General features: G+C 41.6%; 1 protein-coding gene across 2 annotated transcripts in view; it reads left to right on the top strand.

The window, feature by feature from the left end:
• The first annotated feature begins 2503 nt into the window (after positions 1 to 2503).
• LAMA4 (laminin subunit alpha 4) overlaps positions 2504 to 20313 on the top strand; it is a 146155-nt gene continuing 128345 nt past the window's right edge. For both annotated transcript variants that reach the window (XM_065911803.1, XM_065911804.1), the window contains exon 1: positions 2504 to 3126. In XM_065911803.1, the coding sequence (XP_065767875.1) occupies positions 2932 to 3126 (195 nt within the window). In that variant the 5' untranslated portion in view covers positions 2504 to 2931. The remainder of the gene's footprint in view (positions 3127 to 20313) is intronic.

Here is a 20313-nt window from a genome sequence, read left to right on the forward strand (position 1 = left end):
ATAGTTAGCCAGTCTCCCTCCTCTCCTGCCTGCCCTGTCACTCTAAGATCCATGACTGCCTCATTCATGGTTATACAGGGAAGTCCAAGCAGCAACCAGAAATGTGAACAGCTATTTTCAGCAAATGGAAGGTTACTCAAGTCACAGGATAAATAAACATAGTTATTTTTTCTCTTTAAAAATAAAGATTCTATTCTTTTTTAAGACTTTAAAATACAGTGTAGTTAAATAGTAAATATTGAGCACTGACTATATGCCAGTCTGTGTTAATGCTTTAGTCATATTATTTCATTTATTACTCAATGAACGTGGCATCATGATCCCATTTTACAGATGAGGAAATGGACATTCAGAGAGATCAAGCTCTGTCAAGCTCCCAGAACCACTGTAAACAAACCTAGGATTTGAAGCCTATTTTCTTTCATACAAAACTCATGTTCCTGTGTATTACTTGCTTTGTCTCAAAAATACTAGTAGTATCTGTAGAAAGAAGAGGAGGAGGAAGAGTTAGAAGCACACATTTAATAAAAAATTAAAAGCTCATATGTCTTGAATAAGTGTATTTCTACCCCCACTGCTCAGGCCTCTCAGAGAATCTGAAGACTACCTAGCAAACAGGAAAAAGAGACTCTGAATAAAATAAAAAGTGTGCAGTTAATTGACATTAAATGAAGGACAGGACATAATCCTTCAGGAAACAAATGTGAACAGCTTCTGTGTACTGATGAGGTCTATGTCTGAAGTCAGAATATTATATGTACATAAATAATAGTAACAACAATAATAATTATTATTATTGAAAGTTTTTTTAAAAGTGAGAGTGGGACAGGATATTTGAGCAACAAGTTTTTCTTCTTTAGAATCTGGTCTTCTTGTCTCCCAATATAAGTTTCTTAAAGAACCAACCAAACCAAATATATATTCTTAAGTTCTTTTACTTAATTTAGCAAGTTAACCAGCTTATGTGGAAGAAGACGATAGTAAATTAGCTTAATGATTCATTACAATACTATTTTTACATCTTAAAGTGAAAATGTTACAGATACTTTGGGACATGAAAGCTTTTTGCTTCTTCCAGCTTTGGTACTTTTGCGCTATACCATTTTGTCGTTGAAAAATCAATGACCTTAGCATCAGATTTACCTGTTCCAGTAGTACTTTTAGCACATACCTATTACCAAATGTATATAACAATACTTACCTCATTATAGTGAAGATGGAAATAAATTAGATAATGCAAACTTTTTGACACCTAGAACGTACTCCAAAAAAATGGGCACATCATCTCTTCTGTCTCTGAATTTGTGGCCTTTATTTTGCAAGTTTCAGTATGGTATAAATGTGAAAGGTAGTTTTAGAATCAGTGATTACTGAGTCCAGCTTTCTACCAGCTGTGAGATGGGCAAATGTCCTAGTCTTTCAGAACCTCCTTTTTTAATTCTATAAAAAAGAAATAATAGTCCTATTTTGCAAAAATGCTGTGAGGTTTACAAATAACACATGCAAAGTGTCTGGCATATGATAGGTACAAAATAAATGGCTGCTTTGTATATTCTTAGATAAAATGATTTTTGTCCTATAAATAGAGCTAACAGGTTTTATTGAAATGTTTTATTGCACGACTGTGAGTGATTTCAAACACCTCAGAACTTACTTAAGTGTCATTGTATGAATGTCTTATATAATCCTTTTTAAGACATGTTTGGGTCTCATAGGAATGTTTAAAGCTCCTTATAAAGCCCATGAATGCAAAGGTATCTCAGCTGTAGTGGCCACTGACCCATCTACATGGGTACCCCAACATAATTGTAGTTTAACTTTACCCCAAAGTCTTGGAAAGGTTACAAGACAGACAGATGTAGTAGGCATGAGATTACAGGCCAAGAGGAAGAGGTCGGGCTGTAGGCAGTATATTTGACAGGCTCATACACAGCAAGCCTTGTTTCGGGTCCGTTACAAAGCACCGCTTTAGGAGGAAAACAAGATGTTCTTTGTAAATAAAAGTTCATGCATTTGAGTAATGAAGTCATTTTCCAGCGCTGGAGTGAAAGATATTCTTTTCCCAAGCCCTCTGGGTGAGGACTGTTGGGAGGAAGAGGGTGGCCAGCCAGTCTCCAGGGAAGGTATGAGCACAAAGACCGCAGCAGCATATCTCTAGAAAAGGAGAAAGCTGCCCAAGGAAGTGGGTGCCCTCTCCCCTGCCATCTGGGAGCATCCACCTCTGGCTCCAGCCCAAATCCCTTTCCCACCCACTTTCCTGCAAACCAGCGGGGCCACATAAAAGATCTGCATAAATATAGATAAGACATCCGGCACCTTAGCTAAATAAATAAGAGAAGTGAGGAAGCAATTACAAAAGCTGAATATTCATCTGGGGCACTTGGAGGGGCTCCAAACTGAGAGGGGAGGGGAGGACGCCAGGAAAGGCCCAGCCAGAGTGCCTGAAAGACCAGCTTGGAGGGGGAGGTCCTGGAAGAGAAGGTAAAAAGGGAGTGGTAAGAATGGGTGTGGGAAGGAAGCCAGGGCAGCGCAACCCTCAGTCCCCACCGGACCGCCGGGGACAGGAGGCGGCCTGCGCTCCCGGTCTCGTCCCAAACGCATCCGCCGCTTGATGCTGAGTTTTAAGCTGCATCCATCTGTACATTCTTTAGCCAGTGTCTCTGGGGAGAGAGAGAGAAAGTGAGAGAGGGAAACAGAGGGGAGAGAGAAAGAAGAGAGAGGGAAGCAGGGAGGGAGGCAGGCTCTAGCTTCCTCTCTCACTCTCCCTTTTTCTACTAAGTTGCTCCCGGGGCTGCCCTGAGTTCCCACATCTGGATACCGCAGACGCAAAGAAGGTACTATAAGCGAGGCACCACCGCATCACCGCGGGGACTGGCGAGGACTAACAGTGGCCGAGCCCCTGGACGAGCCCTGTCGGATGTCAGCGGAGAGATGGCTTTGAGCTCAGCCTGGTGCGCAGTCCTGCCCCTGTGGCTCCTCTGGGGCGCTGCCTGCTCCCGCGCCGCGTCTGGGGACGGCAGCGCCTTTCCTTTTGACAGTGAAGGGAGCTCAGCGTTCGGCCGACTAGACCCGCCTGAGACCAGCGAGCCCCGCGTGGCTCCCGGAAGCCCGCCGCCTGCGGCCAAGGTACAGTGCCCCTGCCGTTGTCACCCTACTGGGGCACCTGCGCCCCGTGCGGCGTGTGCCACACTCGTTGTTCCCCTCCCCCGCCTTCCCTTTTCCACCGGCCTTGAGAGTTTCACCTGGACTAGGTCAGTTCAGAAACTTGAAATAAAGAGTTTTACTTTGTACTTTAGATTTGGACTTTGTAAGTTGAGAGTGGAGACTTTGGAACATGTCCTTGTTCGAGCTGGCAAAAAGGGCATGTGTCCTGAACCCTCTGAGTCAGTAGGCTAGACTGTCACCTAGGGCCACAGTGGCACTTCTGTGACTTTATGCCACTTGTATAGTCCAGTAGAGTCGTTTTTGTCAAGTCACACCGCATAATGTGTGTGCCCTGTCACTGGCTTCCTGCTCCTCCTCTCGGTGATGTTAGGACAGTGGGAACAACAGTGCGGAGCCAATCTTTTGGTTGCAAATTAGCAGAAGGTCCTCTGCAACAGGGGCGGGTGAGGGGTGGGTGAGGGCACTAAAGAAGCTGTTAGCAAACTGCAGAGGAAATACCTTAAACAGACAGGAGCCATTATATTCCAGAAACAAGAGGTCATGATGAAAGCCAAGCCCCAAACCAAATGTAAAAATGATGAATATATGCTATTGATGCTATTTGAATATTGATATATTCAAAGAGCTGTCCTTTGAATTCCTTGCAGTAGCATTTACATTGAAAACATAACCAAAGTGTAGAAATTGGGTAAAGGAAGATGGATCCAGAGTAAGTGATTTAAGAGCCCCTTGAGCCAAAACAGATAATAGCATGTCCAGTGCGTGGGGGATGCTAAGTAGGAGGAAAATGAAGTCACCTAAGTTCATGGGAAAAGAAAGAGCAGTTGACCTAAGAAGACACACATACACACACCCTACAGCTATGGTTACAGCAACTGTAGAACCAAAGCTATTATGTGGACCGAGACTATTTCTTACAGCACTGAAGTCTGGATTATTGCTACTAGTCCTACTAATTGTTAGTATAACTGTAGCTTTATTAATTACTACTGATAAGATATGCTGCGTGAAGATGGTCCTCCAGGAGTGAGCTCTACCCACGCCCTAAAATGAGGGGAGGATGGGTAGGGCCAGAGCATACCAACCCCTATTGTGGTGTGAAATGTAATCCCCATGAGAAAGAGGGGCATGCCTTCTAGTCAACTTTGTACTCAGATGCGGAGAGACGCCAGATCAGGAGACACTCCACACAGTGGGAAGGCTTCACTTCTCTACAGGCTTGGAATCAACCCCTCAGGAAGCATTATCTCCACCTGTTGCTTTGAGTGTGGAAAGTTCCAGGATGAAATGCTTGACTTAAGAGTAGGAATGCCAGATAGAATACAGGACACCCAATTAAATTTGAATTTCAGAAAAACAACAAATAGATTTTTAGTTATGTCTCAAATATTTCATGAGATGTATTTATGCTAAAAAGATTTTTCATTGTTGATCTGAAATTCAGTTTATCTGGGCATTCTGTGTTTTTACCTGCTAATTCTAAAAAGACAGGCACACATAACTTTTTGTAATTCTCCTCTCACAAAAAGTAAGAAAATAATTATTTTATTTTTAGGGAACCTTAAATTTATTGCTGAAACCCCAAACAATTTCTTAGGCACTCACATACCCAGTGAAACAAGAAGAAGTCGGCACATCAGAGTTTCAGATTGCAGGCTTTGCAGTCTGGTGGTCCCAAGCTCAAATTTTAGCTTATGTGCCCCTTACCTTGGGCAAACTACAGATGCCCAACTTGCAGATAAAGAAACTGAGGCTTAGAGAAGTTACTGATGTCTACATCACACTTCATATACTAACTGTGATGAAATTTGATAAAATACATAGAAGGCTTAACACAGTTACTGACAGTGTAAATGCTTTATACATCCTAAGTGTTGTCTTTATTATTATTATGAAGAATACATGGACTATTGGACTGAAAGAGACCCTTATTTGGGAATATTTCTCAGAAGTTTATTTTTATGCTGCTATTTTACTTAATATTGCTTGTCTGTATCTTTTCAATCAAAAAAATGTCCTGCAGTGAGCTAAATTTGTAATACTGTCAGAGACTAATAGGTTCAGAATGCCCATTGAGGTTTTGGTTTAGGGAAACAGAAAGAAGCTATTAGTCACTCAAAGTATATGATGTAGAAAGGGTGGAACTGGGATAATTATGTTCCCACTGCATAGTTTCACATAATGCCTCCAGTCAGCCTGCGGTCCCACAGCGATCCCAATGCCCCACCAGTCGGGTTTCCCATGCTCTTTATAGCCAGGAAGGAGACCTGAAATCAAATACATTCTGGAGATTTAATAACATGGTACAACCACTCTGATGAATTGGTTCAGGAGGCTGTATTTTCATCTATAGAAAGAGAACATGGGTTCATACAGAACATTATTCGTGGGAGGTTCGAGAAGTGGATGGAAGGATATTCTAAAAATACATTCATTTTATTTGAATAGGATATAATCATATATATATATATATATATATATGTATGTATGTATGTATATATAAATGGTTATTCCTCAGTTTGCCTTCAAAGGAAAGGAAGAAAAATATTAAGGCAAGCGTGGAGCAGTGGGAGGTGCTAGGCTGGCAGTCTTTCTAAGGCTCCCCCATGCTCCTCCATAGCAGGACTGACATCCTCTCCACCTGAGCCCTTCACCCTCAGCACAGAGGAAGGCACACTGGTGCACAGTGTGAGTTGGAGAACAGATGCATTAAAAGCGCAATGAGGAAAAGGAGAGAATGCACTGGCTGACCAAGAAGGAAGGCCCCTCCTTACCATCTAAAATAAGCACAAGCTTCCCCCAGGATGCAGAGAATGTGAAAAGAGGAGTACCTATGGGTAACTCTGTGCTAGTTGGCAGGACTTCCTCACTATCTGCTTTGTTTTTTTATATAAGCAGATAATTTACTGAGTCCGTTATTCCTGAGTGTATGGTGAGAACAATGATTTTCAGTAGGTAGGGGTGGGGAAAGGGGAAACTAGGTAGTGTCATAGAGTAGATTTAGTATCCTAATATTCCACATTTAAGAAAACAAAGTCTTAATTTTATTGTACACATTATAGCAAGTGACTACTACTGCTGCTGTCACTTCAGTCATGTCAGACTCTGTGCAACACCATCCCTGGGATTCTCCAGGCAGGAACACTGGAGTGGGTTGCCAATGCATAAAAGTGAAAAGGGAAAGTGAAGTCGCTCAGCTATGTCCGACTCTTTAAGACCCTGTGGACTGCAGCCTACCAGGTTCCTCCGTCCATGGGATTTTCCAGGCAAGAGTACTGGAGTGGGGTGCCATTGCCTTCTCCAATAGCAAGTGAAACTAGGCACAAATCTTCATGGCCAATATGGAGACGCAAAAGAATGGGCGGGGATGCAGGGACAGAGAGAGTAATATCCCCAGGGGAGGGTATCAAAGTGTCCTTGGAAAGAGTGACATTCTTGTCTATCAGAAAGAAGCAGGAGATAAACAAGGTCACAAACACTAGGTTAGAGGTTGACTAAAAGAAACCATTAGTTGGGCATATTTCTCAGGACTTTATTTTATGGTGCTGTTTTACTTAATATCGCCGTTTGTTTGTTGTCTATATCCTTTGTGGCTGGACGGAAGCCACCCAGAGACTCAGGAGGAGATGGGTACTCTGCTGGAGGGGCAAAGTGTGAAGTGGTGGAGGGCCACAGTGCTGCTACTGCCTTTGGTAGATTATTGAGAAAATAAGGGAAATCACTGACAATGTTGAGCAAACTTCTCTGAGAGGGCCAAACAGGAGTATATCTCCTAATAATCTGTCTGGGTTTTGCTGCTGCTGCTCTTAGCTCCCTACAAGAAAATTAGTCCCCCATGAACTGCATGTACAAGTATACCTTGCATGAGACAAGAAGTGAAGCGAAGTGAAGTCGCTCAGTCATGTCCGACTCTCTGCGACCCCATGGACTGTAGCCTACCAGGTTCCTCCATCCATAGGATTTTCCAGGCAAGAATACTGGAGTGGGTTGCCATTTCCTTCTCCAGGAGATCTTCCCAACCCAGGGATTGAACCTGGGTCTCCCTCATCATAGGCAGACACTTCACCGTCTGAGCCACCAACCTGCTTGCTAAAAAACAAGCACTATGAAGTAGACTCATTCTGATGGACTTTTCTTCTAGACTCCGTTCATTGTCTATTTGTGATCCCATACTCCAACACATAGTTAAGTGCCTGGCCACTAAAGGACTGCAGTATGTTTATTAAAAGACAGCTTAGATCTCTTTCACTATCTGCTTTCCTTTTCCTTATCTTGCTCCCAGACTTTGAAAGAGGCTCTGTAGAATCACACTAAGGCTTCCAGTCACTGGCCTGGGCCATCATTCTGTACTGCTCTTCAACAGTGTGGTTGGTAATTTGACACCCTCACATCCACCTTGGCATGCAGTCGTTATTTCATTCACTTGTGTGTGTGCGCTCTGTCGGTCTGACTCCGTCCAACTCTCTGTGACCCCCATGGACTGTAGCCTACCAGGTTCCTCTGTCCATGGAATTTCCCAGGCATGAATACTGGAATGGGTTGCTGTTTCCTACTCCAGAGGACTTTCCCAACCCAGGGATCAAACCTGCGCCTCTTGCATCTCCTGCATTTGGCAGGCAGATTCACTACCACTGTGCCACCTGGGAAGCCTATTTCATTCAATATCCTCCAAAGAGGAGGTTTTGAGTTCTGCCATGTAAACAGCAATAAAGCAAGGGCCAGGAGGGACACACAAAAAAGCAGTCACATTCCAACCCTCAAGGAGTAAGCAATCTAAGATAGAAAGATATATACATAGCCACTATATAAAGCAGAATGAATTAATGCTCTGTAAGAATGATTATCACAAATGCCATGGGGGTAATATAGAAAAAGTACTACTCCTGGGGTAGGAGAGCAGAGCACAGCCACTCATCAAACTCTGAACAAGGCTTGTAGGAAACATTATTTTAGAAGAATTGGAATATAGTAACAACAACAACAACAACAACAATAATAATGGTAATACCATGGCCTATAGATGACATTCATTAGTATTTACCATGTGTCAGACACTGGTCTAAGCACTTGCCGTGAGTTATTTCCTTTAACCCTCATAACAATTCAATAGACTGGCATAGTTATCATTTCATTTTACAAACGTGGAAACTGAGGCACAGAGCATTTGCCCAGGCATCCTGCCTACTAAGTGGCACAGCTAGGAAGGAGTTTATGCAAGTAATTCAACTTGCAAGAGTATCTAGGAAAATGTGGCTAGGTAAATAGAACTATATGTGCAAATAATTTTCGTCAAAGTTTGGGAATAAAATGAAGATATATAAAATACCATTCAAAGACCATTTATGCAGGGCTTCCCTGGTAGCTCTCAGACGGTAAAGAATCAGCTTGCAATACAGGAGACCTGGGTTCAATCCCTGGGTCAGAAGATCCCCTGGAGAAGGAAATGGCAACCCACTCCAGTATTCTTGCCTGGAGAATCCCATGGACAGAAGAGCCTGGTAGGCTACAGTCCATGGGGTCACAAAGAGTCAGACATGACTGGGCAACTAACACCTAACCTCCTAGATGAGTAGCATAAATTACGTGGCCTATATTATACAATTTATTATAAGATTGCTGAAAAATAGAGAATTCCATTTGCTGTGATTCTAGAGTTCTCAGATTTAACCAGAAGAAAAAATTTTAATTGTGGTAAAATAGACACAAAATTTACTATTTTAACCATTTTTAAATGCCATTAGGTACATTCACCATTCATCATCATCCATTGCCATCCATCTTGATTACTACCATCCATCTCCAAAGCTTTTTCATCTTCCCAACTGAAACTTAATACTGTATACATTAAACAATAATTCCCATTAGCCTTTTCCCCAGGCCCTGGCAGCCACCATTCTATTCTAGGTATCTCATATAAGTGGAATCTACTTGTCTTTTCTTATCTGCCTTACTGCACTCACTATAACGTGTTCAAGGTTCATCCATTTTGTAGCATGTGTCCAAATTTCATTCCTTTTTCAGGCTGAATGATATTCTATTCTACGTATATATCGCATTTTGTTTATCCATTTACCTGTTGGTGGACATTGAGTTGTTTCTACCTTTTGGCTGCTATGAAAAGTGTTGCTATGAGCATTGGTCTACAATTATCCATTTGAGTTTTTTCTTTCAGTTCTTTTGGGTATATACCTAGAAACAGAATTGCTGATCCTATGGAACAGAGAAAGTTTTGAAGCTCAGATTTTTATAGAGGCCAAGTAGAAAACAACTGGGCAGTGAAAGGAACACGTCCTGTGAGTGATGGGGCCCAAGAAACAGCAGAGGAAGCGTGCCTCTTCTGGGGGCACCCACCTCTGTATTTAACGAGACGATAGAATCTGGATTCTTCAGTGAAATTGCTGACTCAATTTTTTTTAACACCCTGAGGGAAGCACATCTGATGGTCCAGTTCAGCCTGAAGGCTGTTTATTTGCAGTCCTCTGCTTTACATTTGAAATTCACCTTTCATCAAAGGCGGGATATGCGCATCTGGCCAGACAGATGTGGTAGGAATCCAGCTCCCCTACTTTCTAGCTGTTTGACTTTTAGGCAGGTTAACTCAGAGGCTTGGTTGTTTGGTTTAAAATGAGTACAAATGTATTTGCCTTATTTGTGAAATTTAAGTGAAATTATGTATATAAGTTGCCTAACTCAAAGTTTGCCCTCATTCTTTCTTTTCTCCTTCCCTACTCACCCTCCTTCTTCGACTATCTGTTTTTATCTACCTGCAAATTTAAGTTTGTAGTATTTGCTTATTTTCATCTAAATTTTTATTTATTCTGTAAATTTGATTACTCTCAACTTTTGCTTACAGATTTGTTGATTATTCAACATTGGAGAAGGAAACTAGCTTAATTCTTTAAACATAACCTTTCCCCAGGAATCTGAGTAGTTAAGAGAAATGAATGAGTTTTTCAAAATCTCAAAAAAGTTAAACAAAAAGAAAAACCGCAGTAAATTTGATATGACAAGGACTATAACTTTTTTCCCCCATTCACAATTAAATTCTCAAATCTGACTTGTTATAATTTCCTTAAACATGTAATGCCAAAATACTCCTCTCTTTTAGGAATGGAGTTTTTCCTTGCTCAAAGCAACCATATAATGATGGCCACACATAATTCTGAGACATTTGATTGATTAGAAGCCATTAAAATCAGATCATCAGCACATGCTCTGAGTTCCAAAACAGCATTTCCAAACAATTACTTAACGTGTTTTCTAAAGCAAGTAATCTGCTACTTGATTGAGATATAGTCATCACATAGAAGAATATTTAAGTATCTACTCCAGCATTTGCCAAAGAGCAGCATTCTTTTTTTCAGCTGTTTTTCTTTTTGCTCCTAGTGTGGTAAAGTTAAATTCTGGGAAATGGTTTACTAAAGGGAAGTTTAACCACAGATGTTTGTAATTCCAACTTAAGTTTCCCATCAAAGTCTTAATGAAATTCAGCTGCCAGCAGTTCAGCTCTGAATCTGAGTCTTTTTATCCTGAGAAACTTAGGGAAAACAGCATTCCGAAGATGAATGGTAGTGGGAAAATGTCCATATTAAAGCCCAAATCCTGTACATAAAGGAAAAAAAATACATGAAGAAACAAATGCTCTTAAAAAAAAAAAAGAAAAGAAACGAGTGGTCAGCTGTGCTTGAGTAACATGCAATGTGGCCCTCTTCTCCCTTCCAGGAATTTCCTAGTTTGTGTGTCATGTTTTGTTGGAAGCTAGAGATTCTAGTGTTTACCTAAATGGAGTCAAGTATCAGCGTTTATGACTCCATGGGAACCAATGAGTAGGAGAAATCCCATAACATTAAAAGCTCCGTTAGCCCAAGTCTCTTGGAGACTAGAGCAGTGATCCGTGCTGCCTTCTACAGCTAACAGGACTCTCGAGCACAGTGCAGACTCTGTATATTAATATTTATTTTGAAACTGTGCCCTCCATTACATGGAGTGGCATGGCTGCTTTAAAGGAAATCGGGATGTCTAGAGATCAAAGATGTCTTCACTTAAATTCACCGAGGATGTGACCGTTACATGCTATACTGTTGTCTATTTACAAAGTGAACTACAGCATGGCACTCTGCACTAAGCAGCTCTAAAAAGCCAAATGTAGGAGCAAAGGAATGCATTATATAGACACCAGCAGAAGGCAAGACAAATGTCTAGCAAACCCCTGTATTGTGGGATGCCAGGGCTGTAGAACCATCTAAAATCACAACAAGAGCCAGAGCAGAATCAGGGTTTAAAATCATGGCTGGCTTCTTCTTCCATAGCAGAATTATTCTATAGTGCCTTTCAAGGTTCACAGTCACAGTGTGTGTGCTACCCTTTGATAAACAGTGCTATAATTTGACAAGCTAAGTATGCCCCAAGTGTAACCTCTCTTCCTGTCGGTATGCTATTAGTCCTGGGAACAGCAGAGCAGTTCTGTCACCTGTGATTCTGTCAATCCCCAGGTCACAGGTGAGGTGCCAAGTGCCTGTTATTTGGAGGCTGAACTGAGTCTGAATCCCTGGAGACCGGCCAGTGTTTCTTTGTGGTGCATGAATGATTGCCTCATTCTGTATTGTTTCCTTGGAATTATTGTCTGTTGTGATTAATGCCAGCAGACACCTTGAAATGTGACTTAAACCAGAGACAAGCCCTGAAGCCTCTACTGCAGCACAGAATTCGGCATAGAGGAGACCTGTTTGAATGCCAGCCAGTGGGTGGTTATCACTGGATGTGTAACTCTATGGGACCTTGCAGTGGGAACCGTAAAATCAAACGGATCACAGGATATTTGATCTGGAAGGGGAGTTTAGGGATTCAAACTCTCTCATTTTAAGGTAAGAAAGTTGAATCTTAGAGGGGTTGAGGTGCTTCACTCAAGGACGCAAAGCTCACAAGCAGCAGTGCCAGGAACCATGTCTTCTGACTTCCAGCCTTATTTTCTTTAAAATTGTTTCAAGGGACTTAATCATCCTTAGCTTTAGAACTTTAGTGCTGTGCTTAGTCACCCACTCATGTCTGACTCTTTGCAACCCCATGGACTATAGCCAGCCAAGTTCCTCTGTGGGGATTTTCCAGTCAAGAATACTGGAGTGGGTTGCCATGCCCTCCTCCAAGGGATCTTCCCGACCCAGGGATCGAACCCAGGTCTCCCACATTGCAGGCAGATTCTTTACCGCTGAGCCCTAGTGGTAAAGAATCTGCCACCAATGCAGGAGACACAGGTTTGATCCCTGGGTCACGAAGCCCCTGGAGAAGGAAATGGCAATTCACGCCAATATTCATGTCTGGGAAATCCCATGAACAGGGGAGCCTGGAGGGCTATGGTCCATGGGGTCACAAAAGACTCAGACATGATTTAGTGACTAAACAACAACAACAACATATATACACATAGATAGATAGATAGATATAGATATCTTTAAGAAAAAAACTGTTTACTTCTCCCTGGAGGAGGAAATGGCAACCCACTCCAGTATTTTTGCCTGAAGAATCCCATGGACAGAAAAGCCTAGTGGGCTACAGTCCATAGGGCTGCAAAGAGTCAGACATGACTAAGCAGGCATGCATGCAATATACTATCACTTCACTCTTCACTGTTTCTAGTTAACCTTAAGTTGAATTATCAATAGGAAAGTCTCCCAGAATTGAGTAGAGTGGGGAAAAGCACTGAACTGTGAGTCTGGAACTAACTATTCTGGTTCTTGGCCATGCCACTAACAATCATATCACCCTTATCAGTTAAAGGAACCTGAACAAGTCCCTTCGCCTCCTGGGATGACTTGAAAAGAATAAAACAAAGTCAAGGTTAATGCAAGCAACAAAGTTCTATAATTGTCTAATAAATAGATCAAATTATAAACTGTTAAAGAGAAGCCAACTTAAGGAACAGAATCACTCAGAGTCCTGCTGCTGTCCTAGTTAGAACCCAGAGATTTAGTATCCGAGCCTGAGGGAAACATGGGGTCCTGATCTGGTGAAGAGGGTGGATGGGAATGGTTTAACAGAGTCCTTGTTCCTGCTTCCTCAGAACCCCAGGGGCAGGGCTGAGGATGGAATGCAGAACTGAGCACTGGCCCAGCCATGGACATGAGCCTTTCCAAGGTGACTCACCCAGGAGGTTCCCAGCCAGTATCCAGGACAGAGACCTAAGTGTATCCAACGAACATTTACAGTCTCCCACATCGGGCTTCCTGGATACTGCTGTCTGCCCCCTCCACACCCTTCAGGGTGACTCTAAGCATTAAGCTCCACATGGGAAAACAGGAAGTATGACAGTAGACAAGATGAGGGACATGGGGACTGGTGTCCATGCGTCTTCTAACACTTAAGTGACCTGTGACAGAAGGTCCAGAGAGGAAACTGTCTTTTCACTCTGCAAAAGGAAGGAAGAGCCAGTGAGAGATTACTGATTCATCATAAACATCAATTGAAATCACTGTATTATGATAGACACAGCATCATTGCTGCCAACTGAGCCTGTGTGATAAGGTAAAGAGGAAGCCTAACTCGATAGCCTTTTCTAGCCTGGGCAGAAATCAGAACTCAACATTTGGAAGCAGTATTTTTTGAAAGGGCCTTTCTGTAAGTCAGAATTGTCAGTGTATCAGAATTGCCCAGGAGCATGAATGACTGTGGGGAGGAGGAGTCGACGTCATGGAGACTCCGAGCGTGACCCAAGGACAGCAGCCAGCAACACATGGGCCAGTGTTGGGCATGCAAACTCCCAGGTCCCACTCCAGAATCAGAATCTTCATTTTCTACCAGATGCCCAGGTTGTTCACAGGCACATTAAAGTATGAGAACCGCTAGTCTCAAAAATGCAGCTGGGCTTAGACTTTAATGGACTTCAGGAAATTGAGAATCCAGAAAAGGAAGTGTTTTTGACGTAATTACAAAGAGGCCTAAAATATAAAACTAAATCATGGCTGCGAGAGGCTAGTGAGAGAGCGCACGGGTTCACTCCAGTACTAGTGCCTGGCCTGGAAAGGTGCACTTTAGAATAAAATTCAAGCTTCAAAGAAAACTGCTGCTTCGAGGCATCTGGAGGAGCTGAGAAGGTCACATCACTTCCTGAAAGCCTGGCGAGCACATAGTACGTGTGCAGGACGGGGATTTCAAGAAAAGCATGAAATGATAGGGAAGGTTTCTACTCTCTCCTTCTCCCAGCACACGCAACCTAGCAACAAGACCACTGGAGACTCTGTGTCCTTCAGAGGAAGGGAGTGGAAATGGGGAGAATTTACTCATGGAATCTTCTTGAATATAGACGTGTTACCAGACTCTTAGGAAATAGCAGGATTATAATGTTTCTTTTGCTAATAAGGGAGGCTTTCTATAGGGAGGATGATGTGACTTTGGGGAGGGAGGAGTATGGTCTCTGATATAAACTAGAAAGATATAAACTAGAAAGATACTGACAAGAGATTTGGAAGAGCTAGTTCCCCAAAATGAAAATTGCCAAGGCTAGTCCTCAAGCTAGTGCTTTTCTAGACGGGGCTGAGATTTGTAGGAAAGTGCTCTTGAGACAGAGTCTCTGTCTCTTCCTGCATCAGTGGAGTAGCCCCCATCCTCCTGGATGATTCCAGGTCTCCCTGATGTAGCCTCAGCCCTGAGAGGGCCCCTTGTTATTTTATAACAACCTTACAGGACAGCTGTCATTCTTTTAATGCCTAAGCACCTGCTTAGCACTCGCTGTGTCCTAGGCATTGTTTGAGGCACTCTATTATTAGTTTTGCTCACAACATAATGAGGAAGGCACTACTATTAGCACTAGTCTACAGATGAGGAAACTGAGTCATATAGAAGTTGAATAAAAAATTGAGTAACTCACTCAAGGTCACAACTCGGGGAATCTGGCTCCAAGTTCTTAATCTCTGTCTTGTAAATATCCTCTAACATCTGTTTCTAAATCTCAGAGTGTCTTACAGTTGCTCAGCTAACAAGGGTCCCCAGTATCATCCAGGAATGCCAGAGTGGTCTTAGTAGCTGATGAGTTTATTTAAAGAACATTAAATTAGTGGTATGTTTATACTTTGACTTGTTTTTCAAGTTCCAGAGTAAACTCACTCTATCATCTCAGTAACAATGGGGGATTCTTCTTTGGGCAGAAGAGCATTAAAGATTGGCATAATATCTGAATGTGTATGTATTTATTTATCTCCACCTAAGTTAAACATTAGTCACTTCAGTGGAATCCTGAGTTTACATTAGGATCCTATAACTTAAAAGAACTTGATAGAAAGCTAAAGAAAGAACTTGAACTGTAGTAAAGGCAGAGTCTCAGGGGAAATTATTAGACAAAGTATGTCCACTATTAAAACACAGAGTGAAGGCTTAGTAACTGTTTATCTTATAAATGACAATATGGAAAGAAAGGGAGCTTAGAAACTGCAGGTTTCAAGTCATACCTAAAAGACATATAGGCTGTTAACTTCTTTCCTAGAAATTGTCAAGCACTATATATTAATAAATTAACATGTCTGAAATAAGTGAGTTATTCACTCAGCTCAAAGTGGCTAAGAGCTGAGAGGAACCAGGCAAGGCATCAGTGATTCCATCTGGAACAAACCCAGGTAGCCTCTGCCCTCCTGAACTAGGAGGACAGCTCTGCTGGCAGTCACCTGTGAAGTCTGTTGTTAACCTTGAAGAAAGGAAGGTGTTACAGCAGCGCTTCCCCAGATTGTCATGCCCAAGAATCTCTACTGCTTCTCCTGTTCCTCTAAGCTCTGGTTTGAAACTGTTCTGCTTACTGTAGTAGTTTGCTTGAGCTGCCATGATGTTATAGCACAGACTGGGAGATTTAAACAATAGAAATTTATTTTCTCACCTTTCTGGAGCCTAGCAGTCTGGAATCATGTGGTCAGGATTGGTTTCTGGTGAGAGCTGTCTTCCTGACTTGTAAATGACCATCCTCTCTCTGAGTCCTCACATGGCCTTTATTCTGTGCACATGCAGAGAGAGAGAAAGAGAGAGATCATCCTCTTTCATAAAAACACCAGTTCCATCAGATTAAGGACTTACCCTTATGATCTCACTCAACCTTTATTACCTCTCTATATGCACTACCTCCAAACATACTCATATCATGTGCAGAACTTTAACATATGAATTGAATGGGGGTAGGGCAGGGAGCGGTACACATAATTGAGTCAGTAACACCTACCAAGGGAAGTATGTTAAGCAGTATCTCAGTTTTTAATGAGGCAAAGTAATTTATAACAGCAAAAGAGAGCTTCTGATAAAATAACGTGTTATCACTCGGTATTAACTTCAGCCAAAAGCAAAAACAAACACAAAAATTCAGCATTTCAGTTCAGTTGTATGTTTCTATGAGCATGTCACAATTAATTTTATTAGATATTTTGAAATATGGAGAACAGTATAGTCAGCCCTATATTGCCACTTTGTCTTCCTTAGGTGTCCAGAGACACTTGATTGATCAGCATCAAATTTTTTGTTTTCTTATTTTCAAAGGGTACCTACTACCTCAGCAAGCTGCTTTATATGCTACAAGGATGCATAGAACACAGTCAAAAAGATAAAACAAGTAACTAATAGTGTACAACAACTAAATTGGTATGTTATCAAAACTCTTATTTAGGAGAGTTTAGAAGGAATATTCACTTCCAGTGGGAAGTTCATAGGTGACTTCATGAAATAGGTGACATTTAAGTTGAATCTTTAAGACTGAGGAAAATTCAAGTTGAGGGGATCAGATAAATAAAGATCAAAGACACAAGGTTCTTCTGAAAAGGGAGATAGTCCAAATTGGTGGGACTGGACAACAAGGAGTCACTGAAGATTTCAAAGCATAAAGAAGTTCAAGGAGACGTCTTCATCAGCATTGATCTGGAAAGGGACTATTGGGTGGATAAGGCAGTAGGCAACAGAGAGCCTGGAACTGGGGTAACTTATATCATGTATTGGTAATTGTCCAGGAGAAAGTAAGAAGGGTCTGGATTTAGATGGTGGCCATGGTCTCCAACAGAGAAAACAGATGCTGGGGTCATTGCAGAGATTTTATTAGATGACTTGCAATGTTTTGGAGAGCAAGGATGACAGAGGAGTCAGAGGTGCTACTGTAGAATTGTATTGTATTATTGCAATACAATTGTAGAACTGTAATGCTTCATAGGAAAAAAAAAATCTCTTTAGAGACCTTTTAACACAAGACCTACTAAATCAGTAGCTTTCAAACTGAGGCTTCATGGAAATGCCCTGCCTCAGGTACAACTTGGGGTGTGGGAGCGTGAGCAGCAAGAGGCAGGGGCTCTGCTTCTTTTAACCAGTGTATCTTTTTAATTGGTTTCATAGGTAAATTCTATATGAGATTTCCCTCATATAGAAAGGGAGTTCTTTGCTCCACAATGTTTGAGAATCATGATACTGGGAGGCTTCCAAGCTGATATTCTAGATCACGACAGATCCCCAAAATGTTGTCCAAAATCTCATTCAAATCAGTGCTTCCTGGGAAGTATCTCGGTGTTACACACACTGCATCAGAGTCAGTGTGTACTGCTGATTGCACAGAGTTTCTGGTGCCCTGAGCACCTCTGCTGCAGCTCCAAACACAAGCTAGAATCTCTAAACAATTGGTGCTCTCCTGAGAGATATTTTTATGCTTCCTGTTCCTGTCAGAAGATATTTCTGGCCCTTTCCTAGGAAATTAGGAAATTCCACTTTTGTCTCAGTTATTACCTGGGAATGCTGAGCAAAACAGCAAATGAGTTTTGGAAAGTTTTGGAGGTTGGTATTGGGCAGAGCAGATGATGGTGTATCTTTCAGTCCTCATAGGAACAGTCAGACGTTTGCATGGTTCTTATTTTTCTAAACCACTTATTTTATCATTATTAACATCATCTTATCTTAAAATCTAACCATCCTTTCTCACCTGCACTCTGACCTAAAAAGATAACTCTTGGTCTTACTTTCCCCTCCCTCAACACAGGATTACACCCATCTGTAGTCCTTCATCTTCAAAGGCCAAAATGCTTCCACTATGCATGCTATGTCTACTAAAAGGGAAAAAATAAATACTTTAAACTTTATCTTTCTTTATTTGAATAAAAAAGTGACACCGTAAGCTTTTCACAGTGTCATTAAGGCAAGCTGCCAGATATTTTATTTTGCTTTATGACAATATATTCAGAATACTGAGACAGAACTGATCTTCTGATAAATTAGGAAAACTCCCTATATATCTCAACCCAAGTTTAAAGAGCACAGCTTTCAAAAAGCTACTGATATTGGACAAATGTTATTTACAAATGAAAAATAATGGAATTTCCAATGACTAACTTAATCAAAAACAATGTTAATACTTATAAAGCTTCTGTGATTTATAAGATATATTCATATATATTTCCAACTTTATTCCTTGCAACCATTTTACAAACCAGGCAGGCTAGCTGTTATTAGTCTAATTTATATAAATATGTTAGTGTTAGGCTTCCCTGTTGGCTCAGACAAAAAAGAATCTGCCTGCAATGCCAGAGACCGGGGTTCCATCCCTGGGTCAGGAAGATCCCCTGAAGAAGGGAATGGATACCCACTCCAGTATTCTTGCCTGGGAAATCCCATGGACAGAAGCTATAGTCCATGGGTTACAAAGAGTTGGACATGACTGAGCTACTAACATGTTCACTTGCCAAAATGTGGACATGTTAAATAGTTTGCCTAAAGTTTCATAGCATGGAACAAATATGAAACAGCAGGAAGGTTTAGAGAATTCTAGATTATTTGGATGGGAAGAGTCTAGAAAGCATCATGCCACAAATATCACTGAAAGAGGAGGAAACTGGAGCTTGAAGCTAAGTCACTTCCTCAAGGTCCCACACAGGTTTCCGGAACTGGAACCAACCCAAGTTTCCTGACTTTTAGAGCTGTCCTTTTGTCCTACTGAATTGCAGCATGGGCACCATAACCAGGGCAAATAATAGGGGTGAGGAACATCTGGTGATCTCTGTGTTGGGATATTAAAAAAGTTGGATCAGACAAGAGTGTATTCATGTTCACTTTCTTGTTGTGACATATCACCATTGATGCCTTATTCCTAAATAATTTAACTACTAAGATATTAGAAATTCCCTTGGCTTTTGATCAGTATATTTATCCAAATTTTGAATTTAATTTATAACCACACTACTTGTAGCTTCTTTCATTTCAAGAATTTTTGCTTAGGCCCATATGGCTACTGATGCCTTCAATTATGCCTTCAGCACCTATACTTAAAAAGAAAGCTTTCAAGTGCAGTAAGATTTCAGAATTTCTGGCTAGAGTTTTTCTGGTGGTCATATAAAAATAAACAACACATCCTGGATCTCAAAAGGAGGAAAGAAAAAAGATCTACTTCAAAAACGAACAATGACCCTTTTGTTTTAAAACAATTGAAGAACTAAGTTTAAAAATTCCCAGACCACATTATGTCTGCCTTTCCTGCTGCACACAGTCATCATTCAGGTTTCCACATGACTTTAAGAAACTTCCCTATCATGATGCAAAACAATTACAAGCTGAGAAATTAATGAAGAAAATTAAATGTGTGCTGGCACCAAAGTGGTCTCCTCTGGTAGTTGTACCCCACTGTGACTGTCCCAAACTGCTTTGTAACAGTTCTGAGTTTCAGCATCTCCGTTTTTATCTGTGGAGCTTTTTCACTGCTGATCTCAAAGCCAAGTCACCCTACTCTTCTAACAAAAAGTTTCTCAGAGACAATCTACCAATTCCCAACAGGACTATAGTTAGTAAAATCCAGGGACTGCCCCTGAAATCCAGCCTGCTAGGCTCCTCTGTCCATGGGATTTCCCAGGCAAGAATACTGGAGTGGGTAGCCATTTCCTTCTCCAGTGGATCTTCCCCACCCAGGGATTAAACCTGCATTTCCTGCATTGACACGTGGATTCTTTACCACTGAACCACCAGGGAAGTACCCCCAACCTCCACACACAAAATCAAGGGACTGCCCCAGAAATAGCACTGCTTAGATGTGCCCTGAGTCTAATAGGGAATGAGAAATAAGAAAGACTTCAGGGGGTTAGGGCAGCCCCCATGTAGTCAGCAAAATAAGAAGGTCTCTGGGAGGCAGAACAGCTCTAACCTGCTGCGCACTCAATGGTTCAC

Source organism: Muntiacus reevesi, chromosome 19, assembly GCF_963930625.1.
Source record: "Muntiacus reevesi chromosome 19, mMunRee1.1, whole genome shotgun sequence".
Classification (NCBI taxonomy): domain Eukaryota; kingdom Metazoa; phylum Chordata; class Mammalia; order Artiodactyla; family Cervidae; genus Muntiacus; species Muntiacus reevesi.